The sequence below is a fragment of the Sapajus apella genome, unplaced genomic scaffold (assembly GCF_009761245.1).
Source record: "Sapajus apella isolate SASKATOON/1434 unplaced genomic scaffold, GSC_monkey_1.0 scaffold29, whole genome shotgun sequence".
NCBI classification, from domain to species: Eukaryota; Metazoa; Chordata; class Mammalia; order Primates; family Cebidae; genus Sapajus; species Sapajus apella.
The window spans coordinates 14,621,480-14,639,886 of NW_022436969.1; the positions used below are offsets into that span (position 1 = coordinate 14,621,480).

At 39.4% G+C, this 18,407-nt stretch overlaps 1 protein-coding gene and 1 non-coding gene across 15 annotated transcripts in view; one reads left to right on the top strand and one right to left on the bottom strand.

Annotated features, from left to right (window-relative positions):
- Positions 1-18,407, bottom strand: part of DLGAP1 (DLG associated protein 1) — a 979,377-nt gene that overhangs the window by 307,622 nt on the left and 653,348 nt on the right. For 11 of the 14 annotated variants that reach the window (XM_032293472.1, XM_032293474.1, XM_032293470.1 and 8 more), the window contains one exon: positions 3,968-4,182. In XM_032293472.1, coding sequence (XP_032149363.1) covers positions 3,968-4,182 — 215 coding nt within the window. Of the gene's footprint in view, positions 1-3,967; positions 4,183-13,394; positions 13,509-18,407 lie in introns of all 14 variants that reach the window. The other 3 variants (XM_032293475.1, XM_032293476.1, XM_032293478.1) reach the window with 1 other exon arrangement.
- Positions 1,219-1,322, top strand: LOC116561657. Its single transcript, XR_004273544.1, has one exon. It is a non-coding gene; the product is annotated as a small nucleolar RNA U13 (small nucleolar RNA).

Consider the following 18,407-nt stretch of genomic DNA (forward strand, 5'->3'; position numbering starts at 1 on the left):
AAAGCTAGTGATGAGGTGGAGTGATTTGTTAATAGCTGTGAAATAAGAGAAGAGAGTGACTGAAACAATAGTTTTCCAAGAGTAGCTATAGGAGGGGTTTTGCTGGTCCAAAGATGGACTTCATTGTCTCAAAACTACTGCTAACACCAGAATGTTTAACTGACCTTGGGCCTTATATGTTTGAGGACACAATAACTAACACTAAGCAGCTGATGAAAAACCACCCACATAAATAAACCCTCAAGATGCCTTTGGAAAATAGAAAAGAAAAGAGAAAAACAATGTAAGAAAGTGTAGGAGTGCCTTCTCTCCAACATTTCTGAGAGAAGATGGGAGTTGAAAGCCTCAAACAAAATGTTGCCCCAATCTCACTTGCCTAATTTTAGTTATCTTGGTTCAGGGCTATGATTCATCCCTAAAGCTGTGAATTGCTGAGGAGGAAGGAGGAAAAAAAAATCGACTTAAATGTCAAAGAAGTAGGAACATAAATATAGTTTTCTTTTTTGAGGAACTAGAATTTCAGGATATGGGGATCTTTTTTCTCATAAGGGACTCAATCCTTCAAACTCCTAGAAAAATAATGATCCGCAGTCAAAACATCAAGGAATGAAAGACAGAATTGATTATGAGTCATGTCATGTCTGAATTTTAGCCTCCATAGTATATTTTCCTTTTTTTTCTTTTTTATCTCTTTCGATCTGGTTAAACTATAAATTAATTAATTAATTTTGAGACAGGGTCTCTCTCTGTTGCCCAGGCTGGGGTGCAGTCACTCAATCATGGCTCACTGCAGCCTTGACTTCCTGGGTTCAAGTGATTCTCCCACCTCAGCCTCCCAAGTAGCTGGGACTACAGGTATACGCCACCACACCCAGCTAATTTTTGTATTTTTTGTAGAGATGGGGTTTTGCCATGTTGCCCAGGCTGATCTCGAGCTCCTGGGCCCAAGCAATCCGCCCACCTGAGCCTCCCAAAGTGCTGGGATTACAGGTGAAGCCACTGTGCCTGGCCAATCTGGTTCAGCTAGAGGTCACTAACAACTGTATGCAGTTGAAAACGATGGAGGATTAATGTGCAGACTGTAATGACAAAGGGAACTCATAAAATAGTGAGTGTGAAACGAATGGAGGAAAGAACTATGAGAAATGATTCTAGGGGATATGATGGTAGCACAGGGAGGGGAGATATGTTTGGATGGTTGTCTGAGGTTCTCTTGTGATCCTTTTGTGGATTGTAATCATGATGATTGAGTTTTCATGCTAATATATGAACTGGGCTTCCTTCAAACCTTGTTATGATGTTGGCACATTATCCATCTTACATAAACACAGGGAAAAAAAGTTCTCTTTCCTGCCAAAGAATAGGAGACAACAGAGATGGTTTGGGGAAACTCCATCCCAAGTAAAATGTTTTCAGTTTAGTAGGTGTCCCCCTGTCCGTTTATCACCATTTTGAATTTCTGTAAGTATGGAGGGAGGAAATAGCAATCACTAACTCATATCTGGTTCAACAATTTCACCGTCTGAATGAGTTGACCCTCTCCCATCAGCCTACCAGTCATCTGCATGTTTGCCTCTTTCTGCTCTGAAAATGTCTGAGCAGTAAAAGAAATACATGGTGGGCATAAAAATATGGTCCAGGATATTAGAGGAGGGTCATATTGTGAAGAAGGCAAATGAGAAAAAGTTTCAGTGACTTCAGAGTGATCCTCCACATCCTGAAGCTCTAAGAGTAGCCCGGGCACAACTGTGACGTTGATTTCAGCCCCTACCCTTTACCCCTGTCCTCAGTCTCCTCAGAGCACTCTGATTATCTTCATCAAGGCTCTGTGTCTTTCTGTTCTCCTGTTACCTGGGTATTGCTGTGGACAAGAGCAATTCCTGTATCTTATCACCCAAGACCCAAAGTGTCACTCAGCGAATGTGACCATTGCAACCTCATGACAACCTAACAGGATACTCAGGAGGTGGAAGGAACTCTGGAGGTTGCTGGTTTAAGTGATTTTCTTGCTTTGCAACCCTTTTCTTGCATCTTCTGGAAGATGTTAATCCCACAGCTATGACTACCTAGCATTGTGCCTAGTGGAGAGATATTTTAAGGTCCATAGAAGGTATTTTTTCAGAAGGGTCCTTGGCCTCCCTCATTTTATATCACCTTGGTCCACTGGCTTTATTACAAATCCAGTTCATTTAATTTTCTGAGCTTCTGCTAGGTGTGCCAAACTGCAATGAAGACTTGTTTCTATTTTTTATTTCCATGATCTTTTTTTTTTTTTTTTTTTTTTTTTTTTTTTTTTTTTTTTTTTTTTTTACCTTATGTGGCAATGTTTTGGGTTGAATTCTGTTCTCCAAATAGATATATTGAAGTCCTAACTCCTACTATCCATGAATGTTACCTTATTTGGAAACAGGGTCTTTGTAGATCTAATCAAGCCACCAAGTTTGTGGTACTTTGTTCTGACAATTCTTGAAAATGAACACAGGTAGTAATAAAGGCAAAGAGGAAGGGCAACTGGAAGCCAAAGAAAGAAAGAAGAGGGTTTTTTTTTCTTGGCTTAATTTACTGATGCATTGGTATTAATTTTTGATTAAAATGATCCAGAATCATTCCACATGAATCCTTGAAAAATAATTCATGAGAGGCTTTCTCTGTCTGATTCTTTAAAATACAACATACTCTGCTATTTAAATAAATTCCCATCACACAGCAGTCAGCTGCTTTTCAGTGCTCTTGATTAATAATTGGGTTTGTTTTCCTTAACTGCTTTGATTTTTTGTTTTATTTATTTTGTCTTTTAATATTTTATTTAGCAACATAATATAAATTCATGAATAGTAATGTTTATTTCATCAAAATATGAAATCAAAGCACTTAAAAATACTAATTATCTGTAATATATTTTCCAGGTCCAAACGGAATTCTGTTTCTACATTTCAAGACTCAAGAATTTACTGTCTATAAACAGCATTTAGAATTAAATCAGGTCTTGCTTAAAATAATCAGTTTCAGTGGTTTCGTGTAGCTCCATTCTTTGTTTACAAATGGCACAAATACAATTAAGGACTATAGCCATAAGCTGCATAACAACATTTCAGTCAATGATGCATATAATATGGTGGTCCCATAAGATTATAATAATGTATTTTTACTGTAGTTTTCTATATTCGGATATATTTAGATAAACAAATACCCTTGTCTGAGAGTTGCCCACAGCATTCAGTACAGTAATTTGCCGTATAGGTTTGTAGCTTAGGAGCAATAGGCCACACCGTATAGCCTAAGTGTGTAGTGGGCTAGACCATCTAGGTTTGTGTAAGGGTACTCTACGATGTTTGCACAGTGAAATAGCTTAATAATGCATTTCTCAGAATGTAACCCCATCATTAAATGCTGTATGACTGTACTTAACGTTTTTCAAAACAAAACATTTTTAAGGCATTCAAATTGTAATACGTTATGGAGTGCCCACGTTTAAAAATGTATGTCAAGAACCTTCACATATCCAATTTTCAAGCACGGCCATGTTCTATAAGCTTCTCTAAGAAAATTTCCTCTATTATGTTAGTCAATTATCTGAAAAATTCGGGAGTCTTAAGAAAAAGTTCTTGTGTGTACTTTGTGCCTGAGCAAATGTTCAAGGATTGGGATATATGCATATTCTCAATGACCAGAAATTTTAATTCTTTTCAGAAGCCATGCTGGATTGTTTTAAATCCAGCATGGCTTCTGAAAAGATTGGATTGTTTCTGCTTCTTATCATAAGCTGAATTCCTCATCAGCACATCTGCTGCCCCTCTGTACAAAGGCACTGGGGTACAGACGTCAGATCTAAAGTCACAGTCGCTGTATTGCACTGCTCCACCTGCAGGATGTTTCTGCCCCTCTTACTCTAGGAGCCGCAGCATCTGAGCCTCGGTGATAACACAGGCACCTGGACTATGGGAAGTGCAGGGTTAAGATTACTTACTTGAGTGTGGTGAGTTCTGTAAGGGATGGCTGAGTAGCCTTGAGATAGCTTTCTCTCCGTGCAGCAACTTTGGGAGAAGGCTTGGGACTTGTGTCTGAGTCTCCACTGTCTTCATCCCCCATGGCCTTGATGTAACTGCCACTCCGCATTCTTCGGCATGGAATTTCATCATCTTTACCTCGAGGGGTGTACCCTGTCCATTCATCTTGAGGAACCTATTCAGACAGAAAACAGATAAATCACTTTTTATAAAATCCTACCTTTTTCTTTTCTTTTTCCTTTTTTTAAATTTAACATTTCTAATTTTTATGAGTATACAGTAAGTGTATATATTTATGGAGTACATGGGCTATTTTGATACAGATATACAATGTGAAATAATCACATCAGGGTAAATGGGGTAGCCATCACTTCAAGCATTTGTCATTTCTTTGTGTTATAAACATTCCAATTATCCTCTTAGTTATTTTAAAATGTATAAATAAGACTTAGTGTTGTCTTTTTTTGGTATGATGCTGGATATTGGTAATATAATTATCTGAAACTTTAGACGTTAGGCTTTCAATAACAATATTTTATTGCGATGAACTCAGAAATATTTTGAAGACATACAAGTCCATGTCTCTCAATCTTTAACATGACTCATTTATTAGGAAAAATTAAAACCATTGGCTTTGATTCATTTGTGCATCTCAGTTTTCTCATGCTGTTGATAGCTGAGTCAGAAGGAGAGCAATTTTATTTGAGCTTTTCAGTGATTTGTTTTCAATTGTCATTTAAGATTCGGGAACATTTTCGGATGGATTTATGCCTTCCCTGAGCCTTTCAACTTTACCATCTCATATCCAGTCTCTCTTCTTCCTAAACCAGTGGTCTCCGCCAGCTGCGTTTACTCCCCAATCACTCATTCTTTCTGAATCTTTCTTCATTTGGATTCAGCTTCCATAGATCTGCTTAAAGCACTCTCTAAAGGTTTCCAATGATCTCCTCATGGAAGATAATGGCATTTTCTTGTTTTTAATTTTTGTTGGCCTCTGCATAACCATGCACACACACACATACCAATAACACCTCTTGCAGGCTTCTTCCCTTTTGGCCTTCTGGTTGCTCGACTTACCTGGTATAGCTGCTGCTTGTCTGAATTGTTCCTTTCCTTTTGCTTTGTTGGATCCTACGCTAAGCCACTAACTGAGGGTACCACGATAAAATAATGTTAGTGAACTGCTCTTTTTTCTTTCTGCAATAATTGTTTTCTGAGTTCAGCAGAATATTGCACTACATTTTAGAGGCCGTCTTCATGACTTTCTATTAAGTTCCTCTTAGATTTTCCACTTCAACATGAACTCAACCTAGATCTCATTCCTTATTCATTTGGTGAAAAAAAATGCATAGTAGCCATTCTTTGTATCCATTAATAAGTAACATAGCAAACATCCTACTGTGCACAGAGCACTGCACGAGGCTTAAGTAAAAGAGATTGAAAAAGGGGGAGGCTGGTTCTTGCTCTCAACATACATAACAGGGACGAAAAGAGAAACGAGAGTTAGCAGTCGTGGTGATGGGAAAGGAGAATCCAGGAAAGGCTCCCTGGAATTGGCCAGGTTTGCAATGAGAAAATAAAAAGGCTTTTAATATTTTGATGTTAACGATTTACTGCTTATCCATTAAAATAACATGGTACTGCATTATTAACATTTAACTCTGCGAAAAAGAAATTTGCCAACAAGATCTCATTTCATTATTACAACAGCCTGTGCATATTTTTCTGTTTTTCTCAGGTGAGAAGCAGGAGCTCAGAGAAGGTAAGTAACTTGCCAAATGACAAACAGCTAAACGGCAGCCCTAGGGTTCAAAATGATTAACTCCTAAGATCAAAATTATATTAATCAAAATTTTATGATTAACAGTATATCATGTTGAAACCTAAAGTGTTGAGAAATTGTCCACAATAACATACAAATATCAGACATACATTTCTAAATATTATAGGTTCTAAGGAAGTGAGAATAGATGTTCTACTAAAAAAGCATAATTCTTTCCTTTTTAATTGTTAATTTACCTGTATAACTTGCAAGTTACACAGTTACACACTTCAGATGGAAGAACTGATTCACTTCACTGAGAACTTCAGACTGAAGAAATGCTACTATTCATGGACTTGAAAATAGTGGTTTGTAGATTCTAATTCTGAAAAGTACTAACCAAGACGAAGCATCACTCTGCAGCATGTTCATTTAATGTAATACATTCTTATATTGTGCTCCTGTGTGCAGGCACTGTTCTAACTGCTTAATAAATGTCAGCTCGTTTGATCCACACAACGGACGGGTGGTATTATTACTCTCATTTTACAAATGAGGATGCTGAAGTTATGTAGCTCGCCCAGAGTTACAGCTAAGAAGGGGCTGGCAGTTCCTAGGGCCCTGTGTTGACCACTGTTGGCTGCTGCTTGTCTTTCTAGGCTGTGCTTTGTGGTGCCTGCAGAACTGAGCAATTATAACCGGGATGCCTTTATGCTCATCACATTTCATACACTTGCCATTTATTAATTATGCTAGTAACAATGTAATGCTTTTGCTTTTTTAGGTAAAAACATGAAAATCACCACAGCAACAAAGATTTCTCAGAAAATTATAAATGCTGAGAACAGTCTTGTTTTCCGTGCATTGGCAGGTGACTCACTGCCTAGATATGATCATGTTCAGAGCCTCATATAGGCTTAGCAATTACATTTAAAAAATTAACTTGGTACAGCTGAGGGTTATAGATGATGCACCCCACAATTGCTGTTTCTGAATACTGATGTGAAGTTCATAAGCATTGCTCTCTGGAATATGTCAGAGACTAATGACAAACTGATTAGCTCATATGGCTTATGCAACAAAACAGGACAAATTTTGTTCAGGTATTCTTTTTCGCAGTTAGTTTATGGTAGAACTTTGGGCTCGTACTAGAAACAGTCTGTAACTGTTGTTTAAAGAACCAGCTGAGAAGTATTTAACTTGTATATCTTTCAATTAATCATACTTTTCAAGTGATAGCAGCTAAGAAGTTGTGTGGAAGTGACTTCCATTGGAGTGGAATTTGAATAGTAATACATTATGTATATACCTAAAGGTAGCATACAACAAGATTATACATAAAATAATACAGAAATCAGTTCTAAGGAAAGTGTAAAGACAGAAAATCGAGATCTTGGAGAAGAAAAATTCAACTGCTGTACCGTAAGGGTCATTAACATTATAATCAAGTCAGTTTGAATTTTTTGTTTCTTAAGCGTTAAAGCAAAAGGGAGACATGGCTTAGGCAGATAATTTTAGAAGAAAGCATATAAATCGGTAAGCATACCAGGCCCAAAGAGTTAAATGTTACTCCCTTTTATATGACTTCAGTTGCTACTGTGAGCTGGGCAGGGGTTGCTGTGTCTTTCCATTTCAGCTACAAAGAGAGAAAAGATTTAGGAAAATCCAGAGAAAAAGATAACCTTGCAGCTGTCTCAGAAAAGCCTGCATTATTACTGTGGTGGCAGTTTCAGGAGCTGGAAGTCTTGGTAGAAGGGAAAGCTGGAGCAGAGGCAAAGAGGGCAGGTCCTCATTAATTTCAGGCTGGTAGGATGCCCTGCTTGTGTGTACCAGCTTAGGAGGGGGTTGGACCCAACAAACATAAACAAACAACAAAAGCAATCTAATACACTTTAGATTTTACAGTAGTTATGGATGAGAAAAAAGGATTAATTGCTTTTTAATTATGATGTTTAAACATTAGCACTCCAATTTTTGAGAAGGATTAGTGTGCATTTTCTATTTCAATGCTAGCCCATCTGTAACTTAAACCACATGTCATCATTCAGGAAACCAGAAGACTTGCCCTTGACTAAGAAATGGCCATAATCAAGGGCTAGCGTCCTCTAATAACAGGATAAGGATAAGGATGCTTTTTCTTTTTTTGAGACAGGGTCTTGCTCTGCTGCTTGGGCTAGAGTGCAGTGGTGTGATCTGGGCTCACGGCAACCTCCACTTCCTGGGTTCAAGTGATTCTCCTGCCTCAGCCTCCTGAGTAGCTGGAATTACAGGCCTGTGGCGCCACATCCAGCTAATTTTTGCATTGTTATAGAAACAGAGTTTTGCCATGTTGGTCAGGCTGGTCTTGAACTCCTGACCTCAAGTGATCCTCCCACTTCGGCCTCCCAAAATGCTGGAATTACAGGCGTGAGCGACTGTGTCCAGCCAGGATGAGGATGCTTTCTGAATTGAAATGATGTCATGGGTACTGAAGGGTGGGCCATTCTAATGAAGATGATAGTCTATAAAGTCATAGAACAGGAAAAAATAACACACCACCTAACGGGGCATGCTCATATTTTCTGTCTCCCTTCCTGCCTCCGTTCCTTATTCCTTTACTTCTGCAGGTTTTTTTTTTTTTTAATTGTTTATTTGCCAGCCATGGTTTGAGTGCTGGGAATATACACCAGTCAATAATACAAATGTTGGTCTCATTCCATGTAACTTATTTCTAGAAGGAGAGCTAGAAGAGACTGACAATAGACAAGCACCTGATAAATGAGGAAGATAATTTCAGAAAGCACACATGCTTTGAGGAAATAAGACGAGGTGCCAGGGTAGCTGGAGGGAGGCTGCTTTAACTTGTCCTTCAATGAAGCCCCCCGAAGAAGTAACATCTGAGAGATTTGATGACCAGAGAGCCGGCCTTGGAAGGATCGAGGGGAAGAGATTCCAGGCAGAAGGATTGGCCCCTACAAGGTATCTAGAGTAAGAAAAAGAATGGAGTAATCCCAGCCCTGGGAATGAAAATGCTAGCCTGGTCAGAGAGCATTGAGCAAGAGAGTAGCGACATGAAGAGAAGCAAGAGGGGTCAGGCCATGTAGCTCATCTCAAGCTATCTCAAGTCTTCCTTAAAGTTGAATCTGCTCTCCCAAAACTCCTTCCAACTGCTTCACCCTAAATTAATCTTTTCCTTTATGAAATTTATAGCATGTACCATCTATATAAGGGGTCAGCAGAATATAGCTTGCAGAGTAAATCTGTTTCATCGTCTATTAAAGTTTTATTGGTACACAGCATGCCCATTCATTTGGTGTTATCTATGGCTGACTTTGAGCTACAAGAGCAGAGCTTTATAGCAGTGATGGAGACAATGTGACTCAGAGAAAGTATGCCAACCCTAGGTCCACGATTATCCTGAGTACTTAAATAATCACAAAATGGTGTTTTATGGACACCGCTTGTTCTTTGCCTTTGTTTCATCTCTCCAACTACTCCATAAGCTTCCTGAAATCAGGGGAAGCCGTATTGCCAAAGGGTTAGAGGGTGGTCTCTGCAATTAAACTGCCCCAGCTTGAATTCCAGGTTTGAAATTTTGCTGGGTAAATTACTCGGTACATCCTTGGGTGAGTTAATTAACTTACCTGTGCCTCCATTTCCTATCCCATAGAATTATGTGTGGATGAAATGAGGTAATGTCCGTAAGCACACAGGAAGTGCAAAATAAAGTTCTGTTTGATGGGAGTTCTGCACTATCCACGGCACTCAGCCACGTTACTGAGCACACAGACACACTCTGATAATGACTTTGGCTTTCCAAGATTCTGATGCCTACTTTCAATTTTCTTTGGCAAGGTAGGAGCAAAAATAGTCTCTCTCCACTTCCAATTGGTTCTTTTTAATTTTTGTAGAGATGAGGTCTCGCTCTGTTACCCAGGCTGCTCCTCAAACTCCTGGGCTCAAGTGACCCTGTCACTCTAGTGTCCTGAATAGCCAGACTGCCAGCACCTGCCACCACACCTGGACTTCTTCTTGGCTACTTTTAAGGTATATGGTCAATGACAAAAATCTTGGGGATTAAAAGCAGTGGCATTTTAGAAGGCTGCCATATTTATATCTACTGTATATTCTAGTATAAGAATACAAATGCGCCGGGCGCGGTGGCTCAAGCCTGTAATCCCAGCACTTTGGGAGGCCGAGGCAGGTGGATCACGAGGTCAAGAGATCGAGACCATCCTGGTCAACATGGTGAAACCCCGTCTCTACTAAAAATACAAAAAATTAGCTGGGCATGGTGGCACGTGCCTGTAATCCCAGCTACTCAGGACGCTGAGGCAGAAGAATTGCATGAACCCAGGAGATGGAGGTTGCGGTGAGCCGAGATTGCGCCATTGCGCTCCAGCCTGGGTGACAAGAGCAAAACTCTGTCTAAAAAAAAATTAGACAGAGTTTTGCTCTGAAGAAAAATGCAAATGGACTACATATAAAATCATCTGCAAAATTATATGAATTTCTTTTATGGTAAGAAAATGGTTTTCCTAAGTTGGCCCATAGGAACAAAAAGGTATTTGCCTCTTTGCTGGGACCTTTGGAAGTGGACTAACTTTTGGTGCTGACATTTTCCCCCACTTTAGGTTTTCCTAATCTCAGTTGGTAGAATTGCACTAATTCTGGGAGGTCTGGGAGCTAAAGCTACAGTAAGTTAGGAGTCCTTTAAAAATCTTTCTAATAGAGAACACTTAGAGATGGTATGATTCAAGGTAATAACTTCTGTTCCGAATGTTTTGAACATTTCGTGGATTTTTTTGGGGGTCCTATCCCCTCTTAGTTAATAAAGTTCCCATTTGGAATAGACAAGGTGCTCTTACTTTTACTACCCTTCAGCTTTCCTCTAAGATAAAATACTACATTTTCCTGAATCTAAGATACTAATGCAATTGTCCCAATATTTTTTGTGCCGCTAAGAAAGAAATAAACATCATCACTACATTCTGACACTCCATAGAATATATGAATTATCCCAATATTCAAAATGCTAAAATGTGGAAACTGTGGCCCTTAGAATCAATTGAAAACCCTTTTAAAATATGTATGAAAGGAAAAACAAGAAGTGGATTTATTCTGGGATAGTAATTGTCAAACTTTTTTTTTTTTTTTTTTGAGATGGAGTCTTTTTCTGTCGCCCAGGCTGGAGTACAGTGACATGATCTTGGCTCACTGCAACCTCTGCCTCATGGGTTCAAGTGATTCTCTAAGTATGTTGGGATTACAGGTGTGCACCACCACATCCAGCTAATTTTTGTGTTTTTAACAGAGACAGCGTTTTGCCATATTGGCCAGGCTGGTCTTGAACTCTTGACCCCAGGTGGTCCACCTGCCTCTGCCTCCCAAAGTGCTGGGATTACAGGCGTGAGCCACCACACCCGGCCGTAATTGTCAATGTTCAAATTTAGTAGTGAACAAATTAATAACAATTACATTTATCATGTCATGATTTTGGAAAAAAACAATAAGTTCACATAATGTCTCATGATCCTTACAACTATCATGAAGGATATGAAGAATAAATATTATAACCTCAGTTTGTCAAATAGAGAAACTGAGGTCCAGAGAGATTAGTAACTAGTGTAGGTAGGTTGACACTGTGCCCAAGCTGAGGTCTACCATTCACAGTTCAGGAATCTCTCCCGCCTGCTTCTAGCATATTCATATATGTCTTTGGACATGTGTTTTCAGTAACAATTGTTATTTTTGATAAAGTACAAAGTACACATTTCTGATAAGAAAATAACGTCATAGTGTTTTAAGGTCTGTCTGAAAAAAAATTAACAAACAAATAATGGGTTACAATCTCTTGAAAGAAAAATTACAAATTATCAGATGTGGTAACAGTTTTAAAAGTCTCTCCCCAAGTGCATCTAGCTTGAGTGCCCTGCTTTGGCTGGGCTGCAGTTATCAAAGTATAACTAAATAGATATTGTCTGTGCCAATGATGGTCTGAGAGACGATGGTTGCGAGATGAAGCCATGTGCACGTGACTTTTTGAGAGTGGATTATCTCAGGATGGGAAGTTGCATGGTGAGGTGTGGAGTAATGAGAATGCGTGAGATTTGGGGAAATCTGAGAGCCACAAAAGGAATGAAGACACTTAGAAAGCCGGGACAGCTGAAATGGAGCATATGTCCTGAAAATACACAAAAGGCAGGCCACTGCAATTCTGTGAGCTATTCTGGATTGCAGAAATTTGGGAGGAGAACTGATGAACTCAAGGGTGTGAGTGCATAAAGCAAAGTTCTATTTCATCAGGAACCAAAGAACTGGGAGGAAGGAACTTAGGCATTTGGTTGATTTGGTGAAAACAAAGACATTAACAGGAAAAGTAGCAACTGAATGGTGGGCATCAGTGAGGGTGTCTATTTGCACAGCTACCCCTCAGCAGCTGTGGATTCCTTCCCAAGCACAAGGTATTTCAATGACAGCAACCAGGTAAATAAGGGTGCTTGACATTGACTTAGGGGTCAACCTGTTTGGCCTTTCCTGTGCTTGAAGAGGAATGGTAAATAGGAGGAGAAAAATCTATATTATGAAAGGTGGGTTGGGCATCTGACATTTATGAAATAATCTGACAATTATGGAATAATCTCAATGAGCTAGGGGCAGTACCTATGTTGCTTTATTTCAATCTTTCCAGCAGTTTTATGAAATAGGCATTACTATTTCCATTTTACTGCTTCAAAGCTGAGATTCAAAAAGGCAAAATGGCCAGGTGCAATGGCTCACACCTGTAATCCTAACATTTTGGGAGGCTGAGGCAGGAGGATCACTTGATTCTAGGAGTTTGAAACCAGCCTGGACAAGGTAGCAAGGCCCCATCTCTACAAAAAAAAGTTTTAAATGTAGCTGGTGTGGTGGTGTATGCATATAGTGCTAGCTATTTGAAAGGCTGAGACAAGAGGATTGTTTGAACCCAAGAGTTTGAGGCTGCAGTGAGCTATGATCATGTCACCACACTCCAGCCTGGCCAACAGAGTGACACTCTGTGTTAAAAAAAAAAAAAAAAAAGAAAAAAGGGATGAAATGACTTGGCCAAGGTCATAATAATTGGTAGAAATGTACATTTGTCTGACACCAAAGCTTTTCATAATATAACCTTGCCTCTGATAAATCTGTGATGATTAAGTGAATGAACCAAATAAAAAAAAAAAAGAATGGGGTACATACTCCCATTCAACACTACTGTTTTTTTAAAATGAAATGTAACCATTCAAATAAGCATGAATGTTCTTGTGTCAGTAATTTTCCAGCACTGCTAAAAGAGGGTTCAAAATAATAAATACTTAATTCTGAAGTGAAACAGTGTTGTTGTTTCCTGGTCCAGGGCTCCCTTAACAAATATTATTTGCAGTTGCCGCTTAAACAGAAATGAACAATTTGGGGTGTGGGGGGGGTGGGTGATTAGAAAACTTGCAGGACAGCCACACCTTTAAGGATGGCTTTGGGATCCTTGAAGCATCCCAATAGCGTGTCAGCATTTGTAAGAAGCTCCACCCTGGACTTTAGGTTCCTGCCTACAACTTTTCAGAGAAATGGCTGTAATGTGTTGGCCTTCTAAGCACTTTTAGTGGGCTCTCAGATTCCCTACTCACTCGATTTCTTTGCATCTTCTTTGCAGCTGGGAGAACTGCTTTTCTGCTCCACACAGCTTTCACCTTGACAAATGCGACTTGGCTTAAATGTCCCTTTAGCCTTTTTAGCTTGCTCTTCTCATAGCAAAAACAGGAAAAAAAAAAGAGCAAGAATAGGAAAATTACAATTATGCAATGTGCAGATCCCTCGGCATGATTGTTGCTTCCCAATCAGGAGAAGATTTCCCTGGCAACCGCCCTTTCTTACTCCCCTGGAAGCCCAAAACTGGTGGAAACTTAATTTGTTTCAGATTGCTTAAAATTACCTTTTAAGGTTAAGAGTAAATACCTACCTCTTTAAATAGAATTTATACCCTTTGCCACAGCTCCTCCAAATAACATTTTAAAATGATCTTGAAAGAATAGACCATTGTAAACAGTGACATAGAATGGTAATTTGCTTACCATGACCCTATAGAATTATTCTTACCCACGAACATTTATAGCATCTACAGGGTACCTAGCACCATAGCAGGGGCTGGGTAAATACACCAAAAGCATCTTATAAAACGCAGTCTCTGGTGTTAAAGGAGTTTATGTTTTGAGTGGATCAGGTGTATCTGGAGGATGGATGAAGGAAACGAGTAAAAAGCAGCTTTAAGTAAGTCAAGCTGAGTCGAGTATTAAATCTCAGTACCTCTGAATTTCTTACTGGGTTTGATGTTTCTTCCCATAAATCCTCTTTCCTGGTGGTGAAACTGTTCCTTAAAAGTTGAATATATGTGTATGAGGTACAAATGCCACTGATAAACAGCCCTGCAGGGGAATGGCGGAGGGGCTAGGTCTGCGGTCCCCAAAGGATGGGGAGCCGTGGGCCTTTGGAGACTAATAGAAAATGTTACTGTGGTGCTGGATGACATTAAAAGGGGCCCTACCTATGGACAGGATGCCCTTGTGACATCACCTCAAGAAATAATAACTAAGATGCTAGGCGTGGTAGAATGAACCTGTAGTCCCAGCTACTTGGGAGGCTGAGGGGAGAGGATCACTTGAATCCAGGAGTTCAAGACCAGCCTGGGCAACACAGTGAGACCTTGTCTCAAAAAAATTTTTTACAAGAAATAGCAACTAAGATACTAAGATTCTAGTATGATGTAGGGACAGGAAGAGAAATGAGTTTTGTTAATTATTCACCCTCTATTTTTTCTGTAGTGCATACATATGGGTTTAGCTACCCCAGTTCCACTTCTGGTTCTTGTAGTCAAGCCCCCTAATTTTGCTTTGGGAAAAGCTTTCTCCCCAATTTGAGGTCCATGTATTTCAGGAGTAGCCCAAGAGTGGGAGTAAGACAATCAGCACATCACAGTCCCTGGCTTCATTGCTTGGCTCAGGGCAGAGGTGAACGATCTAAGCTTTCTCAGTCAGTAAGCATCGCTGGACCTGTGCATGAAATACCAGGACCAAGATACCTCCTCTCTCACTGAATACATTATTAGGGATGCATGTTACCTTAGGACCTGCTAGTAGCTATTCTGTAACATCTAATACACAAACATAATTTCACCTAATACAAAAACCCTATGTTATCATTAATGCCATTGCAATGAAGAAAATATTGAGACTTAGTGGTATTAAATAACTTACACCAAATGTTACGGCTTGTCAGAAGTGAAAGACAGGTTTGTCTTATTCAAATTTCTATGCTCTTTTCATCACACCAGGCTGCTCTCTATAAGAGTTTCAAGATTTTGTTATAGTAATTTATTAAACTTAAAATTCAAGTGTTAAGTTGCTGGGGGATACAATCCCATAGCATTTTGGAACTTGTAACAAGTACTGAGTGTTGGAAGCTTGGAAGATCCAAAAGAACCTAAAGTAATAGCCACCGAACACCCGATGCCCAGCAGTTATAGTTGGCTACAAGTTCTAGAAAAATATAAGGAAGAATTAAAAACATCTTAAAACAATAGAGGTTGGCTGGGTGTGGCGAGCCTGTAATCTCAGCACTTTGGGAGGTAGAGGCAGGCAGATCACTTGAGGTCAGGAATTGGAGACCAGCCCGGCCAACATGGTGAAACCCTGTCTCTACTAAAAATACAAAAATTTGCCAGGTACAGTAGTGGGCGCCTGTAATCCCATCTACCTGGGAGGCGGAGGTTGAAGTGAGCCAAGACCCAGCCTGGGCGACAGAGCAAGACTCCCTCAAAAAAAAAAAAAAAAAAAGAATAGAAGTCTAGGTATATGGTAAATATATTTATTTCACTGACTATATACAAGATAAGTTAACTTAGAGCCATTTCTTAGTTTTTAATGTAATTTCATTTTTTGGCATATTGGAGGCATCTCTGTTGGCTTGGAATTGTGAGTTGAGCCATCATAGTTTTCCATTATTGTTATAGTTACTAGCATGCTGGTGTCTGTCCACCATATCCTATGTTGTTTGTTGCTATAATTCCTAGTTGCAAACATTGAATTCCCCAAGGCAAACTAGAATTCTATGTCTAGTGTTCAGAAGCAGAGATGTGGGCAGAAAATTAGTGACCTTCCTCTTGGTGTCAATAGAAGCCCACATGTGGAAACATCATTCATCAACACTAATCCTTAGTATTTTCTAAAATCACATAAACCTCTCAGCACATCTGTCTGCTGCTACATTGTCAAACTTGTATACCAATTTTTTCCTTAGGACATAAAATCTGATAATCTTATTAACAAATGGTACAACTAGATTCTATAAAATATCAAGTCAATCATCTAAAGTATTAATACTTAATTTTAAAACTAGAAATTTTAAAATAGATTTCAGCAAATACTTTCCTTTAGTGTCTCTGTTGCCAATTTTTGAAATATTAAGTTTCTCAAATGAGGCTTACATATTATACTTGTGAATCATTAACTTACATATTTGGCATTTATAAGCAAACAAAAACCCCAATAGATTTAAGAAGAGGCACAGCTCAGAAGCTCCCGCTTTTCATCATCATCATCTGATTCCCACTGCATCTTGAGGCTGTTTGAACTTTTTATTCCAAGCTACATTTATAACACCTGAAAGCATACGGCATTCAAATGGGCCAAAATAATCTTTCTTTCCTGAATCCCATCCATTCTAATGCAATGAAACCATCAAACCACATGCATCTAGTTCTTCATAGTGGGAAAAGAACTGAGTAATATTTTGGTGTCCTCATGCACATGTGTGATTCAAAATTCCACTTTCATAATCACCTTACAGGGAAGTTGCCTCTTGAGGCTGTATACTTTAAGCTACGTTTCAACCCGCTTTCCATAAGCAGCAAGCTATCTATCATGAACAGAGGATGTCCCACAAACATATGTACAGATGAGTATGATACACTCAATAGTTATCTGAATCAGTGCTTCCGGGCTAGCTCAAGGTCCATTGAAAGGAGATGTTCCAACTGGAGTATTCATTACAGGGTTCTCTTCTTTGACTTTAAAATGATTACCTTGTGGTTAAGTTGAAGTTAGAAGTTCCACTTCTTCTGTGACTTTGTCAAAATGCTTTAAAAGTATTCATTCACTTATTCAGTACATATTTGTTGAGTATATATGGTCATCCTATGGTATCTGTGGGGGACTGGTTCCAGGATACCAAAATCCATGGATGCTCAAATTCCTGACATAAAATGGTGTAGTATTTGCATATAACCTATGCATACCTTCCCATATACTTTAAATCATCTCTATATTCCTTGTAATACCTAATACAATGCCTGCATGTCACCTCATTTGTGTGGATTCAATATAGTCCTGAGGGTGCAGCAAATTCAAGTTTTGTTTTTTTGTAATTTTGTGGATTTTTTTCCAAATATTTTTGACCCATGGTTGGTTAAATCCACAGATGCAGGACCGATGGCTACATAAAGAGCACTGTATCATGAGACAGGTACTGGGGACATAGCAATTCATAAGCAGAGAAAAAAAAATCTCTTTTCCTCAAAGAACTAAAAATGGAACTACCATTTGACCCAGGAATCATAGTGCTGGGTATCTATCTAAAGGACAATAGAGGATTCTACCAAAAAGACACCTGCACTCACATGTTTATCACAGCGCTATTCAACAATACTAAATTCATAGACTCAACCTAGGTGCTCATCAATGGTAGCTTGGATAAAGAAAATGTGGTACATACACACTATGGAATACTATGCAGCTATAAAAAAGAACAAAACTATGTTCTTTGCAGCAACACAGATGCAGCTGGAGGCCATTATCCTAAATGAATTCATGGGAAAACAGAAAACCAACTACTGCCTGTTCTCACTTGTGAGTGTGAGCTAAACTATGGGTACACACAGACATAAAGATGGCAACAGTAGACACTGGGGACTCCAAAAGAGGGGATGGTGAATGGCAAGGGTTGAAAACTCTCTACTGGGCACTATGCTCACTATTTGGATGATGAGTTCAATAGAAGCCCAAACCTCAGCGTTACACAGTCTATCCACATAACAAGAGTGCTCATGTACGCCCTGAATCTAAAATTTAAAATTAAAGTTCTGCCCTCATGGGGAAGGGAGAGGACAGATGCTAATAAAATAAGCAAAATGTATGTTAGGCAATGACATGCTATGGAAAAATGAAAGCAGGAAAGGGAGAAAGATTGTGTGGGGGAGAGGAGGGTGGTGGGATAGGCAATGTGAATAGTGTCATCATGGGACGCCATGTTAAGAGACCTCTAGGTACCAACTGAATGGGGTGAGGGAGTCTGCCCTGGGGTCTGGAGGCAGAGTGCTCAAGGCAGAAAGAAGCACAGATGAGAAAGTCCTGAAGAAAGGGCAGGACTGCCATGCACATGGGGGAGGCCAGGTGAGTGACGTGGAGTGAGAGGCGGCAGAAGGTGAGGACAGTGATTGGAGGTGTGGGGGTCCATTTCAGGAGCTTTACAGGCTGTGATAAGGGCTGTGGCGTATTACTCGGGGTGAGATGGGAATAGAATGGAGGTTTTGAGAAGACACAGACACATTTTAGTTTAACAGAATCAATCACTCGGGTTGCCAAGTTGAG